Source organism: Brassica napus, chromosome A8 (genome assembly GCF_020379485.1).
Source record: "Brassica napus cultivar Da-Ae chromosome A8, Da-Ae, whole genome shotgun sequence".
Lineage (NCBI taxonomy): Eukaryota > Viridiplantae > Streptophyta > Magnoliopsida > Brassicales > Brassicaceae > Brassica > Brassica napus.
This window is the reverse complement of record NC_063441.1, coordinates 6,022,658-6,039,594: the sequence shown is the minus strand read 5'-3', so window position 1 is coordinate 6,039,594 and position 16,937 is coordinate 6,022,658. Positions and strand designations below refer to the sequence as shown.

The 16,937-nt window shown below is 37.4% G+C and overlaps 2 protein-coding genes across 2 annotated transcripts; both read right to left on the bottom strand.

Moving 5' to 3' along the window:
- Positions 1-12,263: 12,263 nt before the first annotated feature.
- LOC125576889 lies at positions 12,264-14,283 on the bottom strand. Its single transcript, XM_048737405.1, has 2 exons — positions 13,555-14,283; positions 12,264-12,968 (listed from the first exon to the last, which is right to left on the bottom strand). The coding sequence occupies exons 1-2, from the start codon at positions 14,281-14,283 to the stop codon at positions 12,264-12,266; spliced, it is 1,434 nt and encodes a 477-aa protein (XP_048593362.1).
- LOC106429332 lies at positions 14,280-16,713 on the bottom strand. Its single transcript, XM_048737404.1, has 5 exons — positions 16,659-16,713; positions 15,882-16,615; positions 15,094-15,519; positions 14,667-15,035; positions 14,280-14,549 (listed from the first exon to the last, which is right to left on the bottom strand). The coding sequence occupies exons 1-5, from the start codon at positions 16,711-16,713 to the stop codon at positions 14,280-14,282; spliced, it is 1,854 nt and encodes a 617-aa protein (XP_048593361.1).
- Between the last annotated feature and the right edge of the window lie 224 nt (positions 16,714-16,937).

Sequence of the window (16,937 nt, the reverse complement as noted above, 5' to 3'; positions counted from 1 at the left end):
TCACATATAAGGCCTTCAAGTTTTGTAGGCAATTTGACGGGTTAACATTATTTGATAGATTTATAAATTTCTAAATTTTATTGAACATGAAATAATATTAAATTGACATACCGTCATCGGTCTCCTAACTCATCACAACCCATCTAGCAAATACACAAAAATAAATAATTGCAACAGTTTATTTATTATAAAATTTGTATTTGAAAAAAAAAGTAGATTAAAATTACGTACTGTGACTACGAAATATTTTGAAAAACTTGTTTGTAGACAACATTCAATATTTTTGTCTCCGGCTTCCCTTCTTTACCAGTTATTAGGATTTTTAATCCAGATCTCGACTTAACTCTTGAAAGTGTAATTTTGCCTTGCATTTTGTAAGTATTTTATAAATTATTTTAAAATTATGATAAATTTATTCTTTAAACAACGATAAATAATTTAAAAATAATATTAATAAACATTTTTGGATTTTGTAATATCTAAAATAGTTATTATATAATTATATTCGAACACAATTCATCAAGTAGAGTATAAAACTATTATAATTATCTTATATAAAATTTTGTTCATTGTATTTTATAGTTTATAAATATTAAAAGTAATAAATAAAACATTATTAATCTTTATATAATTTCGAGAATTAGTTTCCATAAATTGTTATTTGTAATATTTGTTAGATTATATGGCAAGTGATGTTAAATGATTTTAGACTTATCTTAAATTTTTAGATCAAAATTAAATAAATAAAAATTAAAAACAATCGACCAATCAAATTATAGCAATTTCTTGAAACTTCACCTATGAACCCCAATCTGCGATAGATCAGTCCACGAAATTCACAAAAATAATCTAAATCCCTTACAGGTTGGGTTACTTAAACATAGATTTGTCAATTTGACATATATGCACCGTATTGGTAAGTTGACCACGATTATTGGTGGAATTAATATCCGGTCTAATTAAATAAGGTAGCTGGTTCGATTATTAATTTTCTAGGTTTTTTGACTGCTTTGAAAATGACCTCATGAATTAAATAAAAAATGCATAATGCTAGCTTATTTATAAGATAGTATATTCAACAAAAAAAAAGATATAAGATAGTATTACTAAATGATACTATGTAATACTTTTCCCGGACTATATTCAACAAAAAAAAAAGAGAAAGTACTAAAGAACCTCTTCAATAACTGCTTTAACTTGGCGAAGCTTCTCAGCATGTTCAAGGTCTTCTGGATCACTATCACTCTCACGACCTGGTCTACATATAAAAAACGGAAGACCATATTGTCGTTATCAGTATTCAACACATAGAAATGATAGATCAGACATGCTTTTTGGAGACAAGACACAAAGAGTTGAGTTCATGGTTCTACCTTGTACGGGGAACTAACATTCTTGTTGCATCTAATAGGTCTTGCAACTCGACTGCACTTTTTAGTTTTGTCTACAAAAAGAAAAAAAATATATAAAATGAATCAAGGCTCTGATAAAAGATGGATGACAGAAAAGCTGGAGCCTCTCGCACCTCAGCTCTTGGCTTTCCACCATTGTACTTCAGCATCAGGTTTAACAGTTTCTCCTCTGTAACATTTAGGTTTACCATCTGTTTTGGAGTTCGATCGCCACTGTCATGTAATAACAAAATTTTAACAGATAGAAGTATAAAGGAGATAAATGTGATTTATATGCTAAGAAAACATACTGTCGAATAACAGCAATGACACAACGTAGCTCTTCTGAGTTCCCATTGCCTTGGCGGGTTAGTCCTTTATTAGGCTGTACATGTTTATTGAACTTCCAAGGCAAAGTGGGTGGCAGAGTCAATGAAAGATGAGGAGCCTTTGCGTCTAAACACATTTTTCTTAGCACACAAACAGCATCGTCGTAATACCTTAATAGTATGAGAGGAGAGATTTGTGAATAATACTTTAGAGAATGAAAAGAGAATGTTTGTATTTTAAGACCTTGGATGTCTCCTATATATATACAGTCGATTTATTTCTCATATTAATGACGCACAATATTTTGCACAATAAATAATGAAATCGTTTAAAGAAAGATATTAAATTTGTATTGTCAAAAAATGATTTGCATATGATATGATTTTAACTTGCGCAAGTAATCCATATTAGAAAGGTAAGTTATTAAAAACAAACAACTTAATTAGAAACATTAAAATATTTTGTAAGCAATGTAATAAATATGATATCAACATGCGCAAGTTTACCGTTTGAACAATAAGGAAAGTTTTTAACAAATAACTTAATTCTAAATCTTGCCCAAGGGTAAACTAAATCGATAATATTTAATGATTTCAACTTGTGCAAGTAATCCATATTGTGAATAAGTGATTTGCGTATTTAATGATTTCAACTTGCGCAAGTAATCTATATTAGAAATGTAAGTTATTAAAAAACAATTTTGTCAATAAGTTATTTGCATATTTAATGATTTCAACTTACACAAGTAATCCATATTAGAAAGGTAAGTTATTAAAAACAAACAACCTAATTAGTAGGGGTGGACACTTTACCCGATATCCGAAGTGGCACCCGAACCCGATCCGAAAATGCATGTCAAGTTTTTTATTTAAAAAATTAACAAAAAGTTACATCCAAATTTTTTTTAAAAATAACTAAATTAATGTCTTTTTAGTTTTTAATTTTTATGTCCAAATCTATTAACCATTCAATCTATTAAAAATAAAAAATTAGTTAAGTGAAAGTTATATTTTTAAATATAAGAAACTTGAGAAATGAAAATTTTAATTTTTTTTTTCAAAATCTAAATATCCGAACCCGATCTGAAATAACCGAATCCGAACTAAAAATACCCGAACCCGACCCGAAGTACAGAAATACCCGAACGGGTTCTACACCTCTATACCGAAATACTCGAAAATCCAAAATACCCGATCCGAACCCGAACGCCCACCCCTACTAATTAGAAACATTAAAATATTTTCTAAGCAAATGTAATTAATATGATATCAACATGCGCAAGTTTACTGTTTGAATAATAAGGAAAGTTTTTAATATTTGTCTTAGTTCTAAATCTTGCCCAAGGTTAAACTAAATCGATAATAATTATCCCCTAGCTATATATGGGCTTAACGAAATCGACAATAGTTTTGGGCTTGTATACATAAGCGATTGATTAAAATAAATAAAAAATAAAATTCAAAAAAATCGACCAATAGAATTATAACAATTTTTCTGAGAAGCTCTATATTAATGCCATGTCAGCAGAAATCACTAAAGTGACTTCTCTTTTAATGTATAGGAGGATTCCCACATTCTAATTACTTTTTTTAATTTTGAAAGAATTTTAAATTTATTTCAATAAAAAAAAACATTGTTACAGTAGAAACACTGCCTCCTCTATGAACAAAGCAAGATACATTAAACTTTACATAAGTGCTCTAATGGTATCTACCAAACCAAACATCCATTGCTCTCTCATACTTCCCTCCATTCTTCCTTCTCAACGAAGTAACTCTGTTCCTTACCATCCTATCCAGGCGGGCTGTGAGACAAGCTGCTGTCTGAGCATGCTCTCCCCCACTCTTCTTACATTTCGCTCTCTCCAAATCGCAGAGACAGCAAGCTGAAAACAATAGCGATAAAGAAATGTCTCCATCTTCCCCCGAAGCCCTCTCACTACTTCACGGGTCACACTTAACCATTCATAAATCCTTCTGCTTCCTGCTAGATTCTTAACAAGTTCACACCACACCTCCTTTGAATAGCCACATTCAAAAAACAAATGATCTCTATTCTCAAAGTGGCCTTGGCATAGCCAACAATGAACAATGGCCTGAGGATTCCATCTACTTATCCGATCGTCAGTAGCCAATCTGTCATGTATAGCAATCCATACCATGAAAGAAAGCCGAGGAGTTGCACCAGAGAACCAAACTCCTTTGAACCAAGGAACCTTTGGAGCTTGGGTTCTGATGGTATTCCAGGTTTGTGCAGTTGAGAAATCCTCCTTGAAATCACCATTCTCCCTCCTCCAAAGGCTTAGATCTTCCTGGTTATTAAGACCTTTATTCCTTAGCCTCATAACTTCCTTATCAATCAATTGAAGAACTGGGGCTCTATGTCGTTTAGCTCTATAGAGCTGAATAGCACTCTCCACTGAGCTATTTATGGGAATGCCAAGATCCATAGGCCATCTTTCCCCTGTTAGCTCTATTAATCGCCCAGCCTGTGACCAACAATCAAACCAGAAAGAAGTTCCTGAGCCACTGTTTATCACCTTTCTCGACAATTGCCTAGCCAAAGGCCTTAACTTCAAAAGCTTCTTCCACATCCAAGAGCCTAGAGAGCTTTTTTTATTCACACTCCAATATGACCCTTTCCTAATAAGGTACTTCCAAATCCAATGAACCCATAGTGAGTTTTTTTTTTTGAGAAAATCCTCCAGATGAGCTTCAAACAGGCCACTCGATTAGCATCAGATAAGTTCTTTAAACCCAAACCACCCTCATTCTTTGGTTTACAAACATCCGTCCACCCAATCTTCGCTTTATGAGTTGAAAAAGCTGGTCCTGACCAAAGAAAAGCTGAACAGAGGCTATTGATTTCTTTGATACAAGAGCTTGGTAATCTATAGGCAGACATCCAACAGTTGGTGATACTGTAAAGAACAGACCCAACCAATTGAAGCATACCCGCAAATGATAATTGTCTAGTCGTCCAGGAGGAAATGCGGCTTCTAATTCGCGATAAGAGCGGGCTATAGTCTTGGGCATTCATTCTTTTCGTGAGTAAAGGAAGCCCCAAATATCTCACCGGTAAAAACCCAGAATCAAAGGGGAATTGCTCCATTATAGCTTCAGTATCTTCTGCTTGTACTCCAGCCAAATAGAGAGTTGATTTTTCCAAGCTAATGTTCAGACCAGAAACCCTTGCAAACTCTTGAAAGACTGCTAATATACCCTCAATAGAAGTCTTCTTCCCGTCTGAAAACACCAGAACATCATCAGCAAAACAAATATGCGTCAGATTTATATCCTTGCAGTAAGGGTGATAGCCAATTTTCTTCTCTACTGCAGCTTTATCAAAGAGCTTGGAGAGAACTTGCATACAAACAATGAAGAGATAGGGTGATAAAGCACAGCCTTGGCGTAATCCTCTCTTGCTGTTAAAATACCCCGCTAACTCTCCATTTATCTGCACTGAGAAAGAGGCTAATTCAATGCATTTCTTAATCCAAGTAATAAATTTCTCCGGGAAGTTCAATGCAGCCAAAACCTTCAACAGAAAAGACCATTGAACAGAGTCAAAAGCTTTGGAAACATCGATCTTCATTGCACATCTCTCTGTGACCGAGTCATTATGATAATTCTTCACCAATTCTGAAGCTAAGAGAACATTTTCCATAAGCAAACGATCTTTAACGAACGCAGACTGGTTCAAAGAGATGAAAAGCGGAAGCAGACCTTTCATCCTGTTGGCTAGAAGCTTGGAGATTACTTTGTAGATCACGTTACAGCATGAGATAGGACGGTAGTCTTTCATAGATACTGCATCATTCTACTTTGGAATCCTGTATCGAAGAAAGCTTGGACTGCAATCACAAAATCCGATCCTGTGATACCCCAAGAAGCTTTAAAGAACTCGCTTGTGTAACCATCCGGACCCGGAGATTTGTCTGCATCCATTGAAAAAACAACCTTTCTCACTTCCTCTGCAGTTACCCTTCTCATAAGCATATTTCTATCTTCCTCAATACACTCATAGTTTAGAAGACCCTTTAACTCCTCCACTCTGACCTCTCTAAAATCCTCAGGAACATGATTTAGGAATGTAAAAAAATAATTTACTGCCTCCTGCTTGATATCCTCTTGATTATCAGCAATTGTACCATCCACCCTTTTAATCTCTCTGATAGAATTTCAAACCTCCCTTACTGTAGCCGCTCTATGAAAGCTCTTATTATTCCCATCCCCCACATTCAACCAGTGCACCTTAGCTCTCTGACTTAGTACCTTTTCCTCCAGTGCAGACAAAAAAACCCATCTTCTATAAGCCACAGCTTCATCATGAATATTCATCTGATTAGGAGTTTCCAACGTCTTAGATTGAGCATCACAAAGAGTCTTACACGCTTCCCTCGTCTTCCTTATTATCTCGCCAACCTTCTCTCTACTTAAGCTTTTCAAGACTGGCTTCAGAGCCTTCAACTTCTTAGACAATCTGAACAACGCCGAGGTGGAATTGAATAATGGCTCTGTGTCATCCCAAAACCCCTTAACTTGAGCATTCACAAATTTAAAAGGCTTTTTTGGCTTCAGTAGTTCAGTCTTGAAAACAACCCTGCATCTCTGGTGATCAGAACACCCTCCCGCCTCGAAAACACAATAAGATTGAGGAAACTTTCGCAACCATTCATCATTCATTAGCGTTCGATCCAGCTTCTTACAGATAATTCCATTCTCCCTCTTATTGCACCAGGTAAAGCGAGGCCCTTGATAAGATATGTCTAGAAGAGAGCAGTACTTCACCGTGTCCTGAAACTCTCTCATCCCCTGAGAATCATGACCAGAATCCTCTACCGAATGCTCTAGCCCACTTAGGATCTCATTGAAATCCCCCAAAACAATCCACAGAGACTTCTTAATGATGGGAGAATCTTGATGAGCCATAAGATCGCTCCATAGCTACTTTCTTTCTTCCGCCAAGTTCAACCCATACACAAAAGAATAATAAAACTCATCCTCCATTCCCTCCAACAACACCGAACATGTAACTAGCTGAGTGCTCTTAAAACATGGAGTGACTCTCACCCCCAGACTCCACGTAATCCAAAATTTTCCTAACCGGTGATGATCATAATTCGTTATATAAGACCACCCTGGAAACACTTTCTCCAATATCTTCTTCGCTTTGTTTTCCTTTACCCTCGTCTCTATTAAACATCCAAATTGAAACCCACACTTCCTCACCCATTCCTTAACCACCTTGTGCTTCGAAAATTGATTGAAACCTCTAATATTCCAGTAAAATCCAGACATATTATTGGCGTCGGGGTTTCTTTTTATTCAGATAGCTTGGATCTGCTTCCATAGCTTTCTGACTTGTCTTTACCTTGAGGTACCGATGATTGAGTTTTGATTCTCTAGGCAGTATTCGACGAGGAATCTCTTCATCAGTTTCCTTTAAGATATCTTCCTCAGATTGCTCTTCAGACTGCTCCTCTATATCTTGTTGCTCAAGTGCCTCCTCCTCTTGCTCAACAAATGGCATCAAAACAGAGAATCTAAAGTTGGTAAGTAAGGTTACCGACCCAAACACCAATTTCCTTCGACCAGGAGAGCGGCTAGCCTTTCCTGGAGTAACTTCTGGCCATTCATTTCTCTTCTCCACCGCTTCCTCAACTTTCTTATCATCCACCTTTATCATACTTTTACTTCCTTCCTTTGAGTTACCAACTTTCTTATTCACTTCAACCCTCCAGTAACTTCCTCTGAAGGAGACTCTTGCACCATGTCAATACCATTCATTATCTCCTTCTGCTTATCCACTATTTCCCCTTCCTCCAAACTTTCTTGTTGCTTCTCTATCTGAATTTCCTTACCATTCTTACAGGTTTTTACTGAGTGACCCCACAAATCGCAGATAGAACATTTCGTTGGAAGCTTCGGATAGGTGTACTCAATCAACACTTCCTTTCCCTCAATATTGAAGTTCATCTTCATTGGCAGATCTTTTGTCAAGTCTACATTAACAAAAATCTTTGCTACATCAAGCTTCAAGCATTGAGCTGTCTCTGGGTGTAATCTGACTGGGCTGCCAATAGGACTCGTCACAAAACTCAACCCTTGCCACGAAATCATGTTGACAGGAACGTTTTTAATATGTACCCACATCGGAATCAACTGCACTAGAGGCTTCTCCTTCTCTGTCACCGGTGACCATTTCATCAGAACCACAAGAATCCCAGCTAGGTTTCACATCCCTCTTCTCAGTATTCTGTTCCGATCAGCTTGATTTGGTATCTTAAACTTCATCGAGGTTTCATTAACCTCATACACATCAATCCTCTGGGTTTTGTCATTAAGATTCCAGATCTTATTGACTATCACATGGACCTTAGCAATGTGCGGAGCGGTGTCCAGGAATTTTCCAATAAGGAAGTCATCCCAAAGTGGTGCAACATCCTTCGTGATCTCCTCCGGGACCGTTACCGAACCAATTCCATCCTTCATCGTTACCTCAACGCCATATTTCTTCAGAACTTTTTGCCCTTGAACCGCTCCAACCCATGATCCTTTAGATACTCCAGAAATCGTGTCTTGAATCGGTCCCTTATCCTTCCTTTCCAGATCTATCCTCCTTGGTGACGCAACCTTCGATCCATCCATCATAAGACTCCGTGAATCCAAATCAGTGATTTGATCTGGATCCAAAATGGTTAGATTGTGTCGTGCCCCTTGATCAGAACCTTGCGTACCCTCCTGAGATCGACCCCCACTCCGCGGAGATGGAGGTAACCCCGGCGGATCCGCCGTACTCATGCCGTTCTCGGTCGTAACCTCTAATCGCCTTTATCGCCTTTTCTGTCGCCTCTCCAAAATGGTGTGTTTCTTTTGTCCAGTATAGCAATCTTCTATTATAGATGAATATATTGGAGTAAAAACTTCATCCCCACATTCTAATTACATTACAAGATACTTCACATTTGAGACACACTTTTTCTTGTGAAAATGACTCATATGACTTTCTTCTTTCTTATGTATCACACTAATCTCTCTCCTCTTCTTATTCTACTTTATTGTTTTTCTCATTTCACCTTATGATTTCATTTACTTTTATCTCAAATTCTAAAATATACTAAACAAAAATAATTGTTACAATAAATTATATATCTTTAAAGATCTATTTTCATATATATATTGTATATATTAACAAATTTGAATGTGGATGTGGACACCAAAGCGTGGATAATAGAATTATAAGTTAGTTGTGGACGTGAAATTTTTTAACACAAAGGCCTTTGGTTGATACCTTTAAAAATTTGTTCTTCACCATAATCTCCAGGCATAACCATGTTTCCACCGTTATTCCCATCATCACCGGCACCGCCGACACCCCACCATGATCGAGTTTCGGTTCTAACTCACTAAAGGTTTCATATTGCGAACTGATGTACACCGATCTGTTGGAGACTTCCCATGTGATAACATCCAATCTAATGCAACTAGCTCTCAAAATCCGATAAGACAGCTCGATCATAACTGTCTATCAATTGGTAGAGCTACTTTATCTGAGATCGAGAGCTAGTTACGTTGCTTTGGATTGGATGTGGTCATGGAGAAAGTCTCTCTCTATCTCTCCCTCTCTCCCTCTCTCTCTCTCCCTCCCTCTCCCTCTCCCTCTCTCCTCTCTCTCTCTCTCTCTCTCTCTCTCTCTCTCTCTCTCTCTCTCTCTCTCTCTCTCTCTCTCTCTCTCTCTCTCTCTCTCTCTCTCTCTCTCTCTCTCTCTCTCTCTCTCTCTCTCTCTCTCTCTCTCCTATAACAATTTCTTGAAACTTCACCTATGAACCCCAATCTGCGATAGATCAGTCCACGAGATTCACAAAAAAAATCTAAATCCCTTACAGGTTGGGTTACTTAAACGTAGATTTGTCAATTTGACATATATGCACCATGTTGGTAAGTTGACCACGATTATTGGTGGAACTAATATCCGGTCTAATAAAAAAAGGTAGCTGGTTCGATTATTAATTTTCTAGGTTTTTTGACTGCTTTGAAAATGACCTCATGAATTAAATAAAAAATGCATAATGCTAGCTTATTTGTAAGATAGTATATTCAACAAAAAAAATGATATAAGATAGTATTACTAAATGATACTATGTAATACTTTCCCCGGACTATATTCAACAAAAAATAGAGAAAGTACTAAAGAACCTCTTCAATAAGTGCTTTAACTTGGCGAAGCTTCTCAGCATGTTCAAGGTCTTCTGGATCACTATAACTCTCACGACCTGGTTTACATATAAAAAAAGGAAGACCATATTGTCGTTATCAGTATTCAACACATGGAAATGATAGATCAGACATGCTTTTTGGAGACAAGACACAAAGAGTTGAGTTCATGGTTCTACCTTGTACGGGGAACTAACATTCTTGTTGCATCTAATAGGTCTTGCAACTGGACTGCACTTTTTAGTTTTGTCTGCAAAAAGAAAAAAAATATATAAAATGAATCAAGGTTCTGATAAAAGATGGATGACAGAAAAGCTGGAGCCTCTCGCACCTCAGCTCTTGGCTTTTCACCATTGTACTTCAGCATCAGGTTTAACAGTTTCTCCTCTGTAACATTTAGGTTCACCTTCTGTTTTGGAGTTCGATCGCCACTGTCATGTAATAACAAAATTTTAACAGATAGAAGTATAGAGGAGATAAATGTGATTTATATGCTAAGAAAACATACTGTCGAATAACAGCAATGACACAACGTAGCTCTTCTGAGTTCCCATTGCCTTGGCGGGTTAGTCCTTTATTAGGCTGTACATGTTTATTGAACTTCCAAGGCAAAAAGGGTGACAGAGTCGATGAAAGATGAGGAGCCTTTGCGTCTAAACACATTTTTCTTAGCACACAAACAGCATCGTCGTAATACCTTAATAGTATGAGAGGAGAGATTTGTGAATAATACTTTAAAGAATGAAAAGAGAATGTTTGTATTTTAAGACCTTGGGAGTCTCCTATATATATACAGTCGATTTATTTCTCATATTAATGACGCACAATATTTTGCACAATAAATAATAAAATCGTTTAAAGAAAGATATTAAATGTGTATTGTCAAAAAATGATTTGCATATGATATGATTTTAACTTGCGCAAGTAATCCATATTAGAAAGGTAAATTATTAAAAACAAACAACTTAATTAGAAACATTAAAATATTTTGTAAGCAATGTAATAAATATGATATCAACATGCGCAAGTTTACCGTTTGAACAATAAGGAAAGTTTTTAACAAATAACTTAATTCTAAATCTTGCCCAAGGGTAAACTAAATCAATAATATTTAATGATTTCAACTTGCGCAAGTAATCCATATTGTGAATAAGTGATTTGCATATTTAATGATTTCAACTTGCGCAAGTAATCTATATTAGAAATGTAAGTTATTAAAAACAAATTTTGTCAATAAGTTATTTGCATATTTAATGATTTCAACTTACACAAGTAATCCATATTAGAAAGGTAAGTTATTAAAAACAAACAACCTAATTAGTAGGGGTGGACACTTTACCCGATATCCGAAGTGGCACCCGAACCCGATCCGAAAATGCATGTCAAGTTTTTTATTTAAAAAATTAACAAAAAGTTACATCCAAATTTTTTTTTAAAAAATAACTAAATTAATGTCTTTTTAGTTTTTAATTTTTATGTCCAATTCTATTAACCATTCAATCTATTAAAAATAAAAAAATTAGTTAAGTGAAAGTTATATTTTTAAATATAAGAAACTTGAGAAATGAAAATTTTAATATTTTTTTTTCAAAATCTAAATATCCGAACCCGATCTGAAATAACCGAATCCGAACTAAAAATACCCGAACCCGACCCGAAGTACAGAAATACCCGAACAGGTTCTACACCTCTATACCGAAATACTCGAAAATCCAAAATACCCGATCCGAACCCGAACGGGTACCCGAACGCCCACCCCTACTAATTAGAAACATTAAAATATTTTCTAAGCAAATGTAATTAATATGATATCAACATGCGCAAGTTTACTGTTTGAATAATAAGGAAAGTTTTTAATATTTGTCTTAGTTCTAAATCTTGCCCAAGGCTAAACTAAATCGATAATTATTATCCCCTAGCTATATATGGGCTTAACGAAATCGACAATAGTTTTGGGCTTGTCTACATAAGCGATTGATTAAAATAAATAAAAAATAAAATTCAAAAATATCGACCAATAGAATTATAACAATTTTTCTGAGAAGCTCTATATTAATGCCTTGTCAACATAAATCACTAAAGTGACTTCTCTTTTAATGTATAGGAGGATTCCCACATTCTAATTACTTTTTTTAATTTTGAAAGAATTTTAAATTTATTTCAATAAAAAAAAACATTGTTACAGTAGAAACACTGCCTCCTCTATGAACAAAGCAAGATACATTAAACTTTACATAAGTGCTCTAATGGTATCTACCAAACCAAACATCCATTGCTCTCTCATACTTCCCTCCATTCTTCCTTCTCAACGAAGTAACTCTGTTCCTTACCATCCTATCCAGGCGGGCTGTGAGACAAGCTGCCGTCTGAGCATGCTCTCCCCCACTCTTCTTACATTTCGCTCTCTCCAAATCGCAGAGACAGCAAGCTGAAAACAATAGCGATAAAGAAATGTCTCCATCTTCCCCCGAAGCCCTCTCACTACTTCACGGGTCACACTTAACCATTCATAAATCCTTCTGCTTCCTGCTAGATTCTTAACAAGTTCACACCACACCTCCTTTGAATAGCCACATTCAAAAAACAAATGATCTCTATTCTCAAAGTGGCCTTGGCATAGCCAACAATGAACAATGGCCTGAGGATTCCATCTACTTATCCGATCGTCAGTAGCCAATCTGTCATGTATAGCAATCCATACCATGAAAGAAAGCCGAGGAGTTGCACCAGAGAACCAAACTCCTTTGAACCAAGGAACCTTTGGAGCTTGGGTTCTGATGATATTCCAGGTTTGTGCAGTTGAGAAATCCTCCTTGAAATCACCATTCTCCCTCCTCCAAAGGCTTAGATCTTCCTGGTTATTAAGACCTTTATTCCTTAGCCTCATAACTTCCTTATCAATCAATTGAAGAACTGGGGCTCTATGTCGTTTAGCTCTATAGAGCTGAATAGCACTCTCCACTGAGCTATTTATGGGAATGCCAAGATCCATAGGCCATCTTTCCCCTGTTAGCTCTATTAGTCGCCCAGCCTGTGACCAACAATCAAACCAGAAAGAAGTTCCTGAGCCACTGTTTATCACCTTTCTCGACAATTGCCTAGCCAAAGGCCTTAACTTCAAAAGCTTCTTCCACATCCAAGAGCCTAGAGAGCTTTTTTTATTCACACTCCAATATGACCCTTTCCTAATAAGGTACTTCCAAATCCAATGAACCCATAGTGAGTTTTTTTTTTGAGAAAATCCTCCAGATGAGCTTATAACAGGCCACTCGATTAGCATCAGATAAGTTCTTTAAACCCAAACCACCCTCATTCTTTGGTTTACAAACATCCGTCCACCCAATCTTCGCTTTATGAGTTGACAAAGCTGGTCCTGACCAAAGAAAAGCTGAACAGAGGCTATTGATTTCTTTTATACAAGAGCTTGGTAATCTATAGGCAGACATCCAACAGTTGGTGATACTGTAAAGAACAGACCCAACCAATTGAAGCATACCCGCAAATGATAATTGTCTAGTCGTCCAGGAGGAAATGCGGCTTCTAATTCGCGATAAGAGCGGGCTATAGTCTTGGGCATTCATTCTTTTCGTGAGTAAAGGAAGCCCCAAATATCTCACCGGTAAAAACCCAGAATCAAAGGGGAATTGCTCCATTATAGCTTCACTATCTTCTGCTTGTACTCCAGCCAAATAGAGAGTTGATTTTTCCAAGCTAATGTTCAGACCAGAAACCCTTGAAAACTCTTGAAAGACTGCTAATATACCCTTAATAGAAGTCTTCTTCCCGTCTGAAAACACCAAAACATCATCAGCAAAACAAATATGCGTCAGATTTATATCCTTGCAGTAAGGGTGATAGCCAATTTTCTTCTCTACTGCAGCTTTATCAAAGAGCTTGGAGAGAACTTGCATACAAACAATGAAGAGATAGGGTGATAAAGCACAGCCTTGGCGTAATCCTCTCTTGCTGTTAAAATACCCCGCTAACTCTCCATTTATCTGCACTGAGAAAGAGGCTAATTCAATGCATTTCTTAATCCAAGTAATAAATTTCTCCGGGAAGTTCAATGCAGCCAAAACCTTCAACAGAAAAGACCATTGAACAGAGTCAAAAGCTTTGGAAACATCGATCTTCATTGCACATCTCTCTGTGACCGAGTCATTATGATAATTCTTCACCAATTCTGAAGCTAAGAGAACATTTTCCATAAGCAAACGATCTTTAACGAACGCAGACTGGTTCAAAGAGATGAAAAGCGGAAGCAGACCTTTCATCCTGTTGGCTAGAAGCTTGGAGATTACTTTGTAGATCACGTTACAGCATGAGATAGGACGGTAGTCTTTCATAGATACTGCATCATTCTTCTTTGGAATCCTGTATCGAAGAAAGCTTGGACTGCAATCACAAAATCCGATCCTGTGATACCCCAAGAAGCTTTAAAGAACTCGCTTGTGTAACCATCCGGACCCGGAGATTTGTCTGCATCCATTGAAAAAACAACCTTTCTCACTTCCTCTTCAGTTACCCTTCTCATAAGCATATTCCTATCTTCCTCAATACACTCATAGTTTAGAAGACCATTTAACTCCTCCACTCTGACCTCTCTAAAATCCTCAGGAACATGATTTAGGAATGTAAAAAAACAATTTACTGCCTTCTGCTTGATATCTTCTTGATTATCAGCAATTGTACCATCCACCCTTTTAATCTCTCTGATAGAATTTCAAACCTCCCTTACTGTAGCCGCTCTATGAAAGCTCTTATTATTCCCATCCCCCACATTCAACCAGTGCACCTTAGCTCTCTGACTTAGTACCTTTTCCTCCAGTGCCGACAGAAAAACCCATCTTCTATAAGCCACAGCTTCATCATGAATATTCATCTTATTAGGAGTTTCCAACGTCTTAGATTGAGCATCACAAAGAGTCTTACACGCTTCCCTCGTCTTCCTTATTATCTCGCCAACCTTCTCTCTACTTAAGCTTTTCAAGACTGGCTTTGGAGCCTTCAACTTCTTAGACAATCTGAACAACGCCGAGGTGGAATTGAATAAAGGCTCCGTGTCATCCCAAAACCCCCTTAACTTGAGAAAGGAACTCTGGCATTTCCACAAGAGCATTCACAAATTTAAAAGGCTTTTTTGGCTTCAGTAGTACAGTCTTGAAAACAACCCTGCATCTCTGGTGATCAGAACACCCTCCCGCCTCGAAAACACAATAAGATTGAGGAAACTTTCGCAACCATTCATCATTCATTAGCGTTCGATCCAGCTTCTTACAGATAATTCCATTCTCCCTCTTATTGCACCAGGTAAAGCGAGGCCCTTGATAAGACATGTCTAGAAGAGAGCAGTACTTCACCGTGTCCTGAAACTCTCTCATCCCCTGAGAATCATGACCAGAATCCTCTACCGAATGCTCTAACCCACTTAGGATCTCATTGAAATCCCCCAAAACAATCCACGGAGACTTCTTAATGATGGGAGAATCTTGATGAGCCATAAGATCGCTCCATAGCTCCTTTCTTTCTTCCGCCAAGTTCAACCCATACACAAAAGAACAATAAAACTCATCCTCCATTCCCTCCAACAACACCAAACATGTAACTAGCTGAGTGCTCTTAAAACATGGAGTGGCTCTCACCCCCGGACTCCACGTAATCCAAATTTTTTCCTAACCAGTGATGATCATAATTCGTTATATAAGACCACCCTGGAAACACTTTCTCCAATATCTTCTTCGCTTTGTTTTCCTTTACCCTCGTCTCTATTAAACATCCAAATTGAAACCCACACTTCCTCACCCATTCCTTAACCACCTTGTGCTTCGAAAATTGATTGAAACCTCTAATATTTCAGTAAAAGCCAGACATATTATTGGCGTCGGGGCTTCTTTTTATTCAGATAGCTTGGATCTGCTTCCATAGCTTTCTGACTTGTCTTTACCTTGAGGTACCGATGATTGAGTTTTGATACTCTAGGCAGTATTCGACGAGGAATCTCTTCATCAGTTTCCTTTAAGATATCTTCCTCAGATTGCTCTTCAGACTGCTCCTCTATATCTTGTTGCTCAAGTGCCTCCTCCTCTTGCTCAACAAATGGCATCAAAACAGAGAATCTAAAGTTGGTAAGTAAGGTTACCGACCCAAACTCCAATTTCCTTCGACCAGGAGAGCGGCTAGCCTTTCCTGGAGTAACTTCTGACCATTCATTTCTCTTCTCCACCGCTTCCTCAACTTTCTTATCATCCACCTTTATCATACTTTTACTTCCTTCCTTTGAGTTACCAACTTTCTTATTCACTTCCAACCCTCCAGTAACTTCCTCTGAAGGAGACTCTTGCACCATGTCAATACCATTCATTATCTCCTTCTGCTTATCCACTATTTCCACTTCCTCCAAACTTTCTTGTTGCTTCTCTATCTGAATTTCCTTACCATTCTTACAGGTTTTTATTGAGTGACCCCACAAATCGCAGATAGAACATTTCATTGGAAGCTTCGGATAGGTGTACTCAATCAACACTTCCTTTCCCTCAATGTTGAAGTTCATCTTCATTGGCAGATCTCTTGTCAAGTCTACATTAACAAAAATCTTTGCTACATCAAGCTTCAAGCATTGAGCTGTCTCTGGGTGTAATCTGACTGGGCTGCCAATAGGACTCGTCACAAAACTCAACCCTTGCCACAAAATCATGTTGAGAGGAACGTTTTTAATATGTACCCACATCGGAATCGACTGCACTAGAGGCTTCTCCTTCTCTGTCACCGGTGACCATTTCGTCAGAACCACAGGAATCCCAGCTAGGTTTCACATCCCTCTTCTCAGTATTCTGTTCCGATCAGCTTGATTTGGAATCTTAAACTTCATTGAGGTTTCATTAACCTCATACACATCAATCCTCTGGGTTTTGTCATTAAGATTCCAGACCTTATTGACTATCGCATGGACCTTAGCAATGTGCGGAGCGGTGTCCAGGAATTTTCCAATAAGGAAGTCATC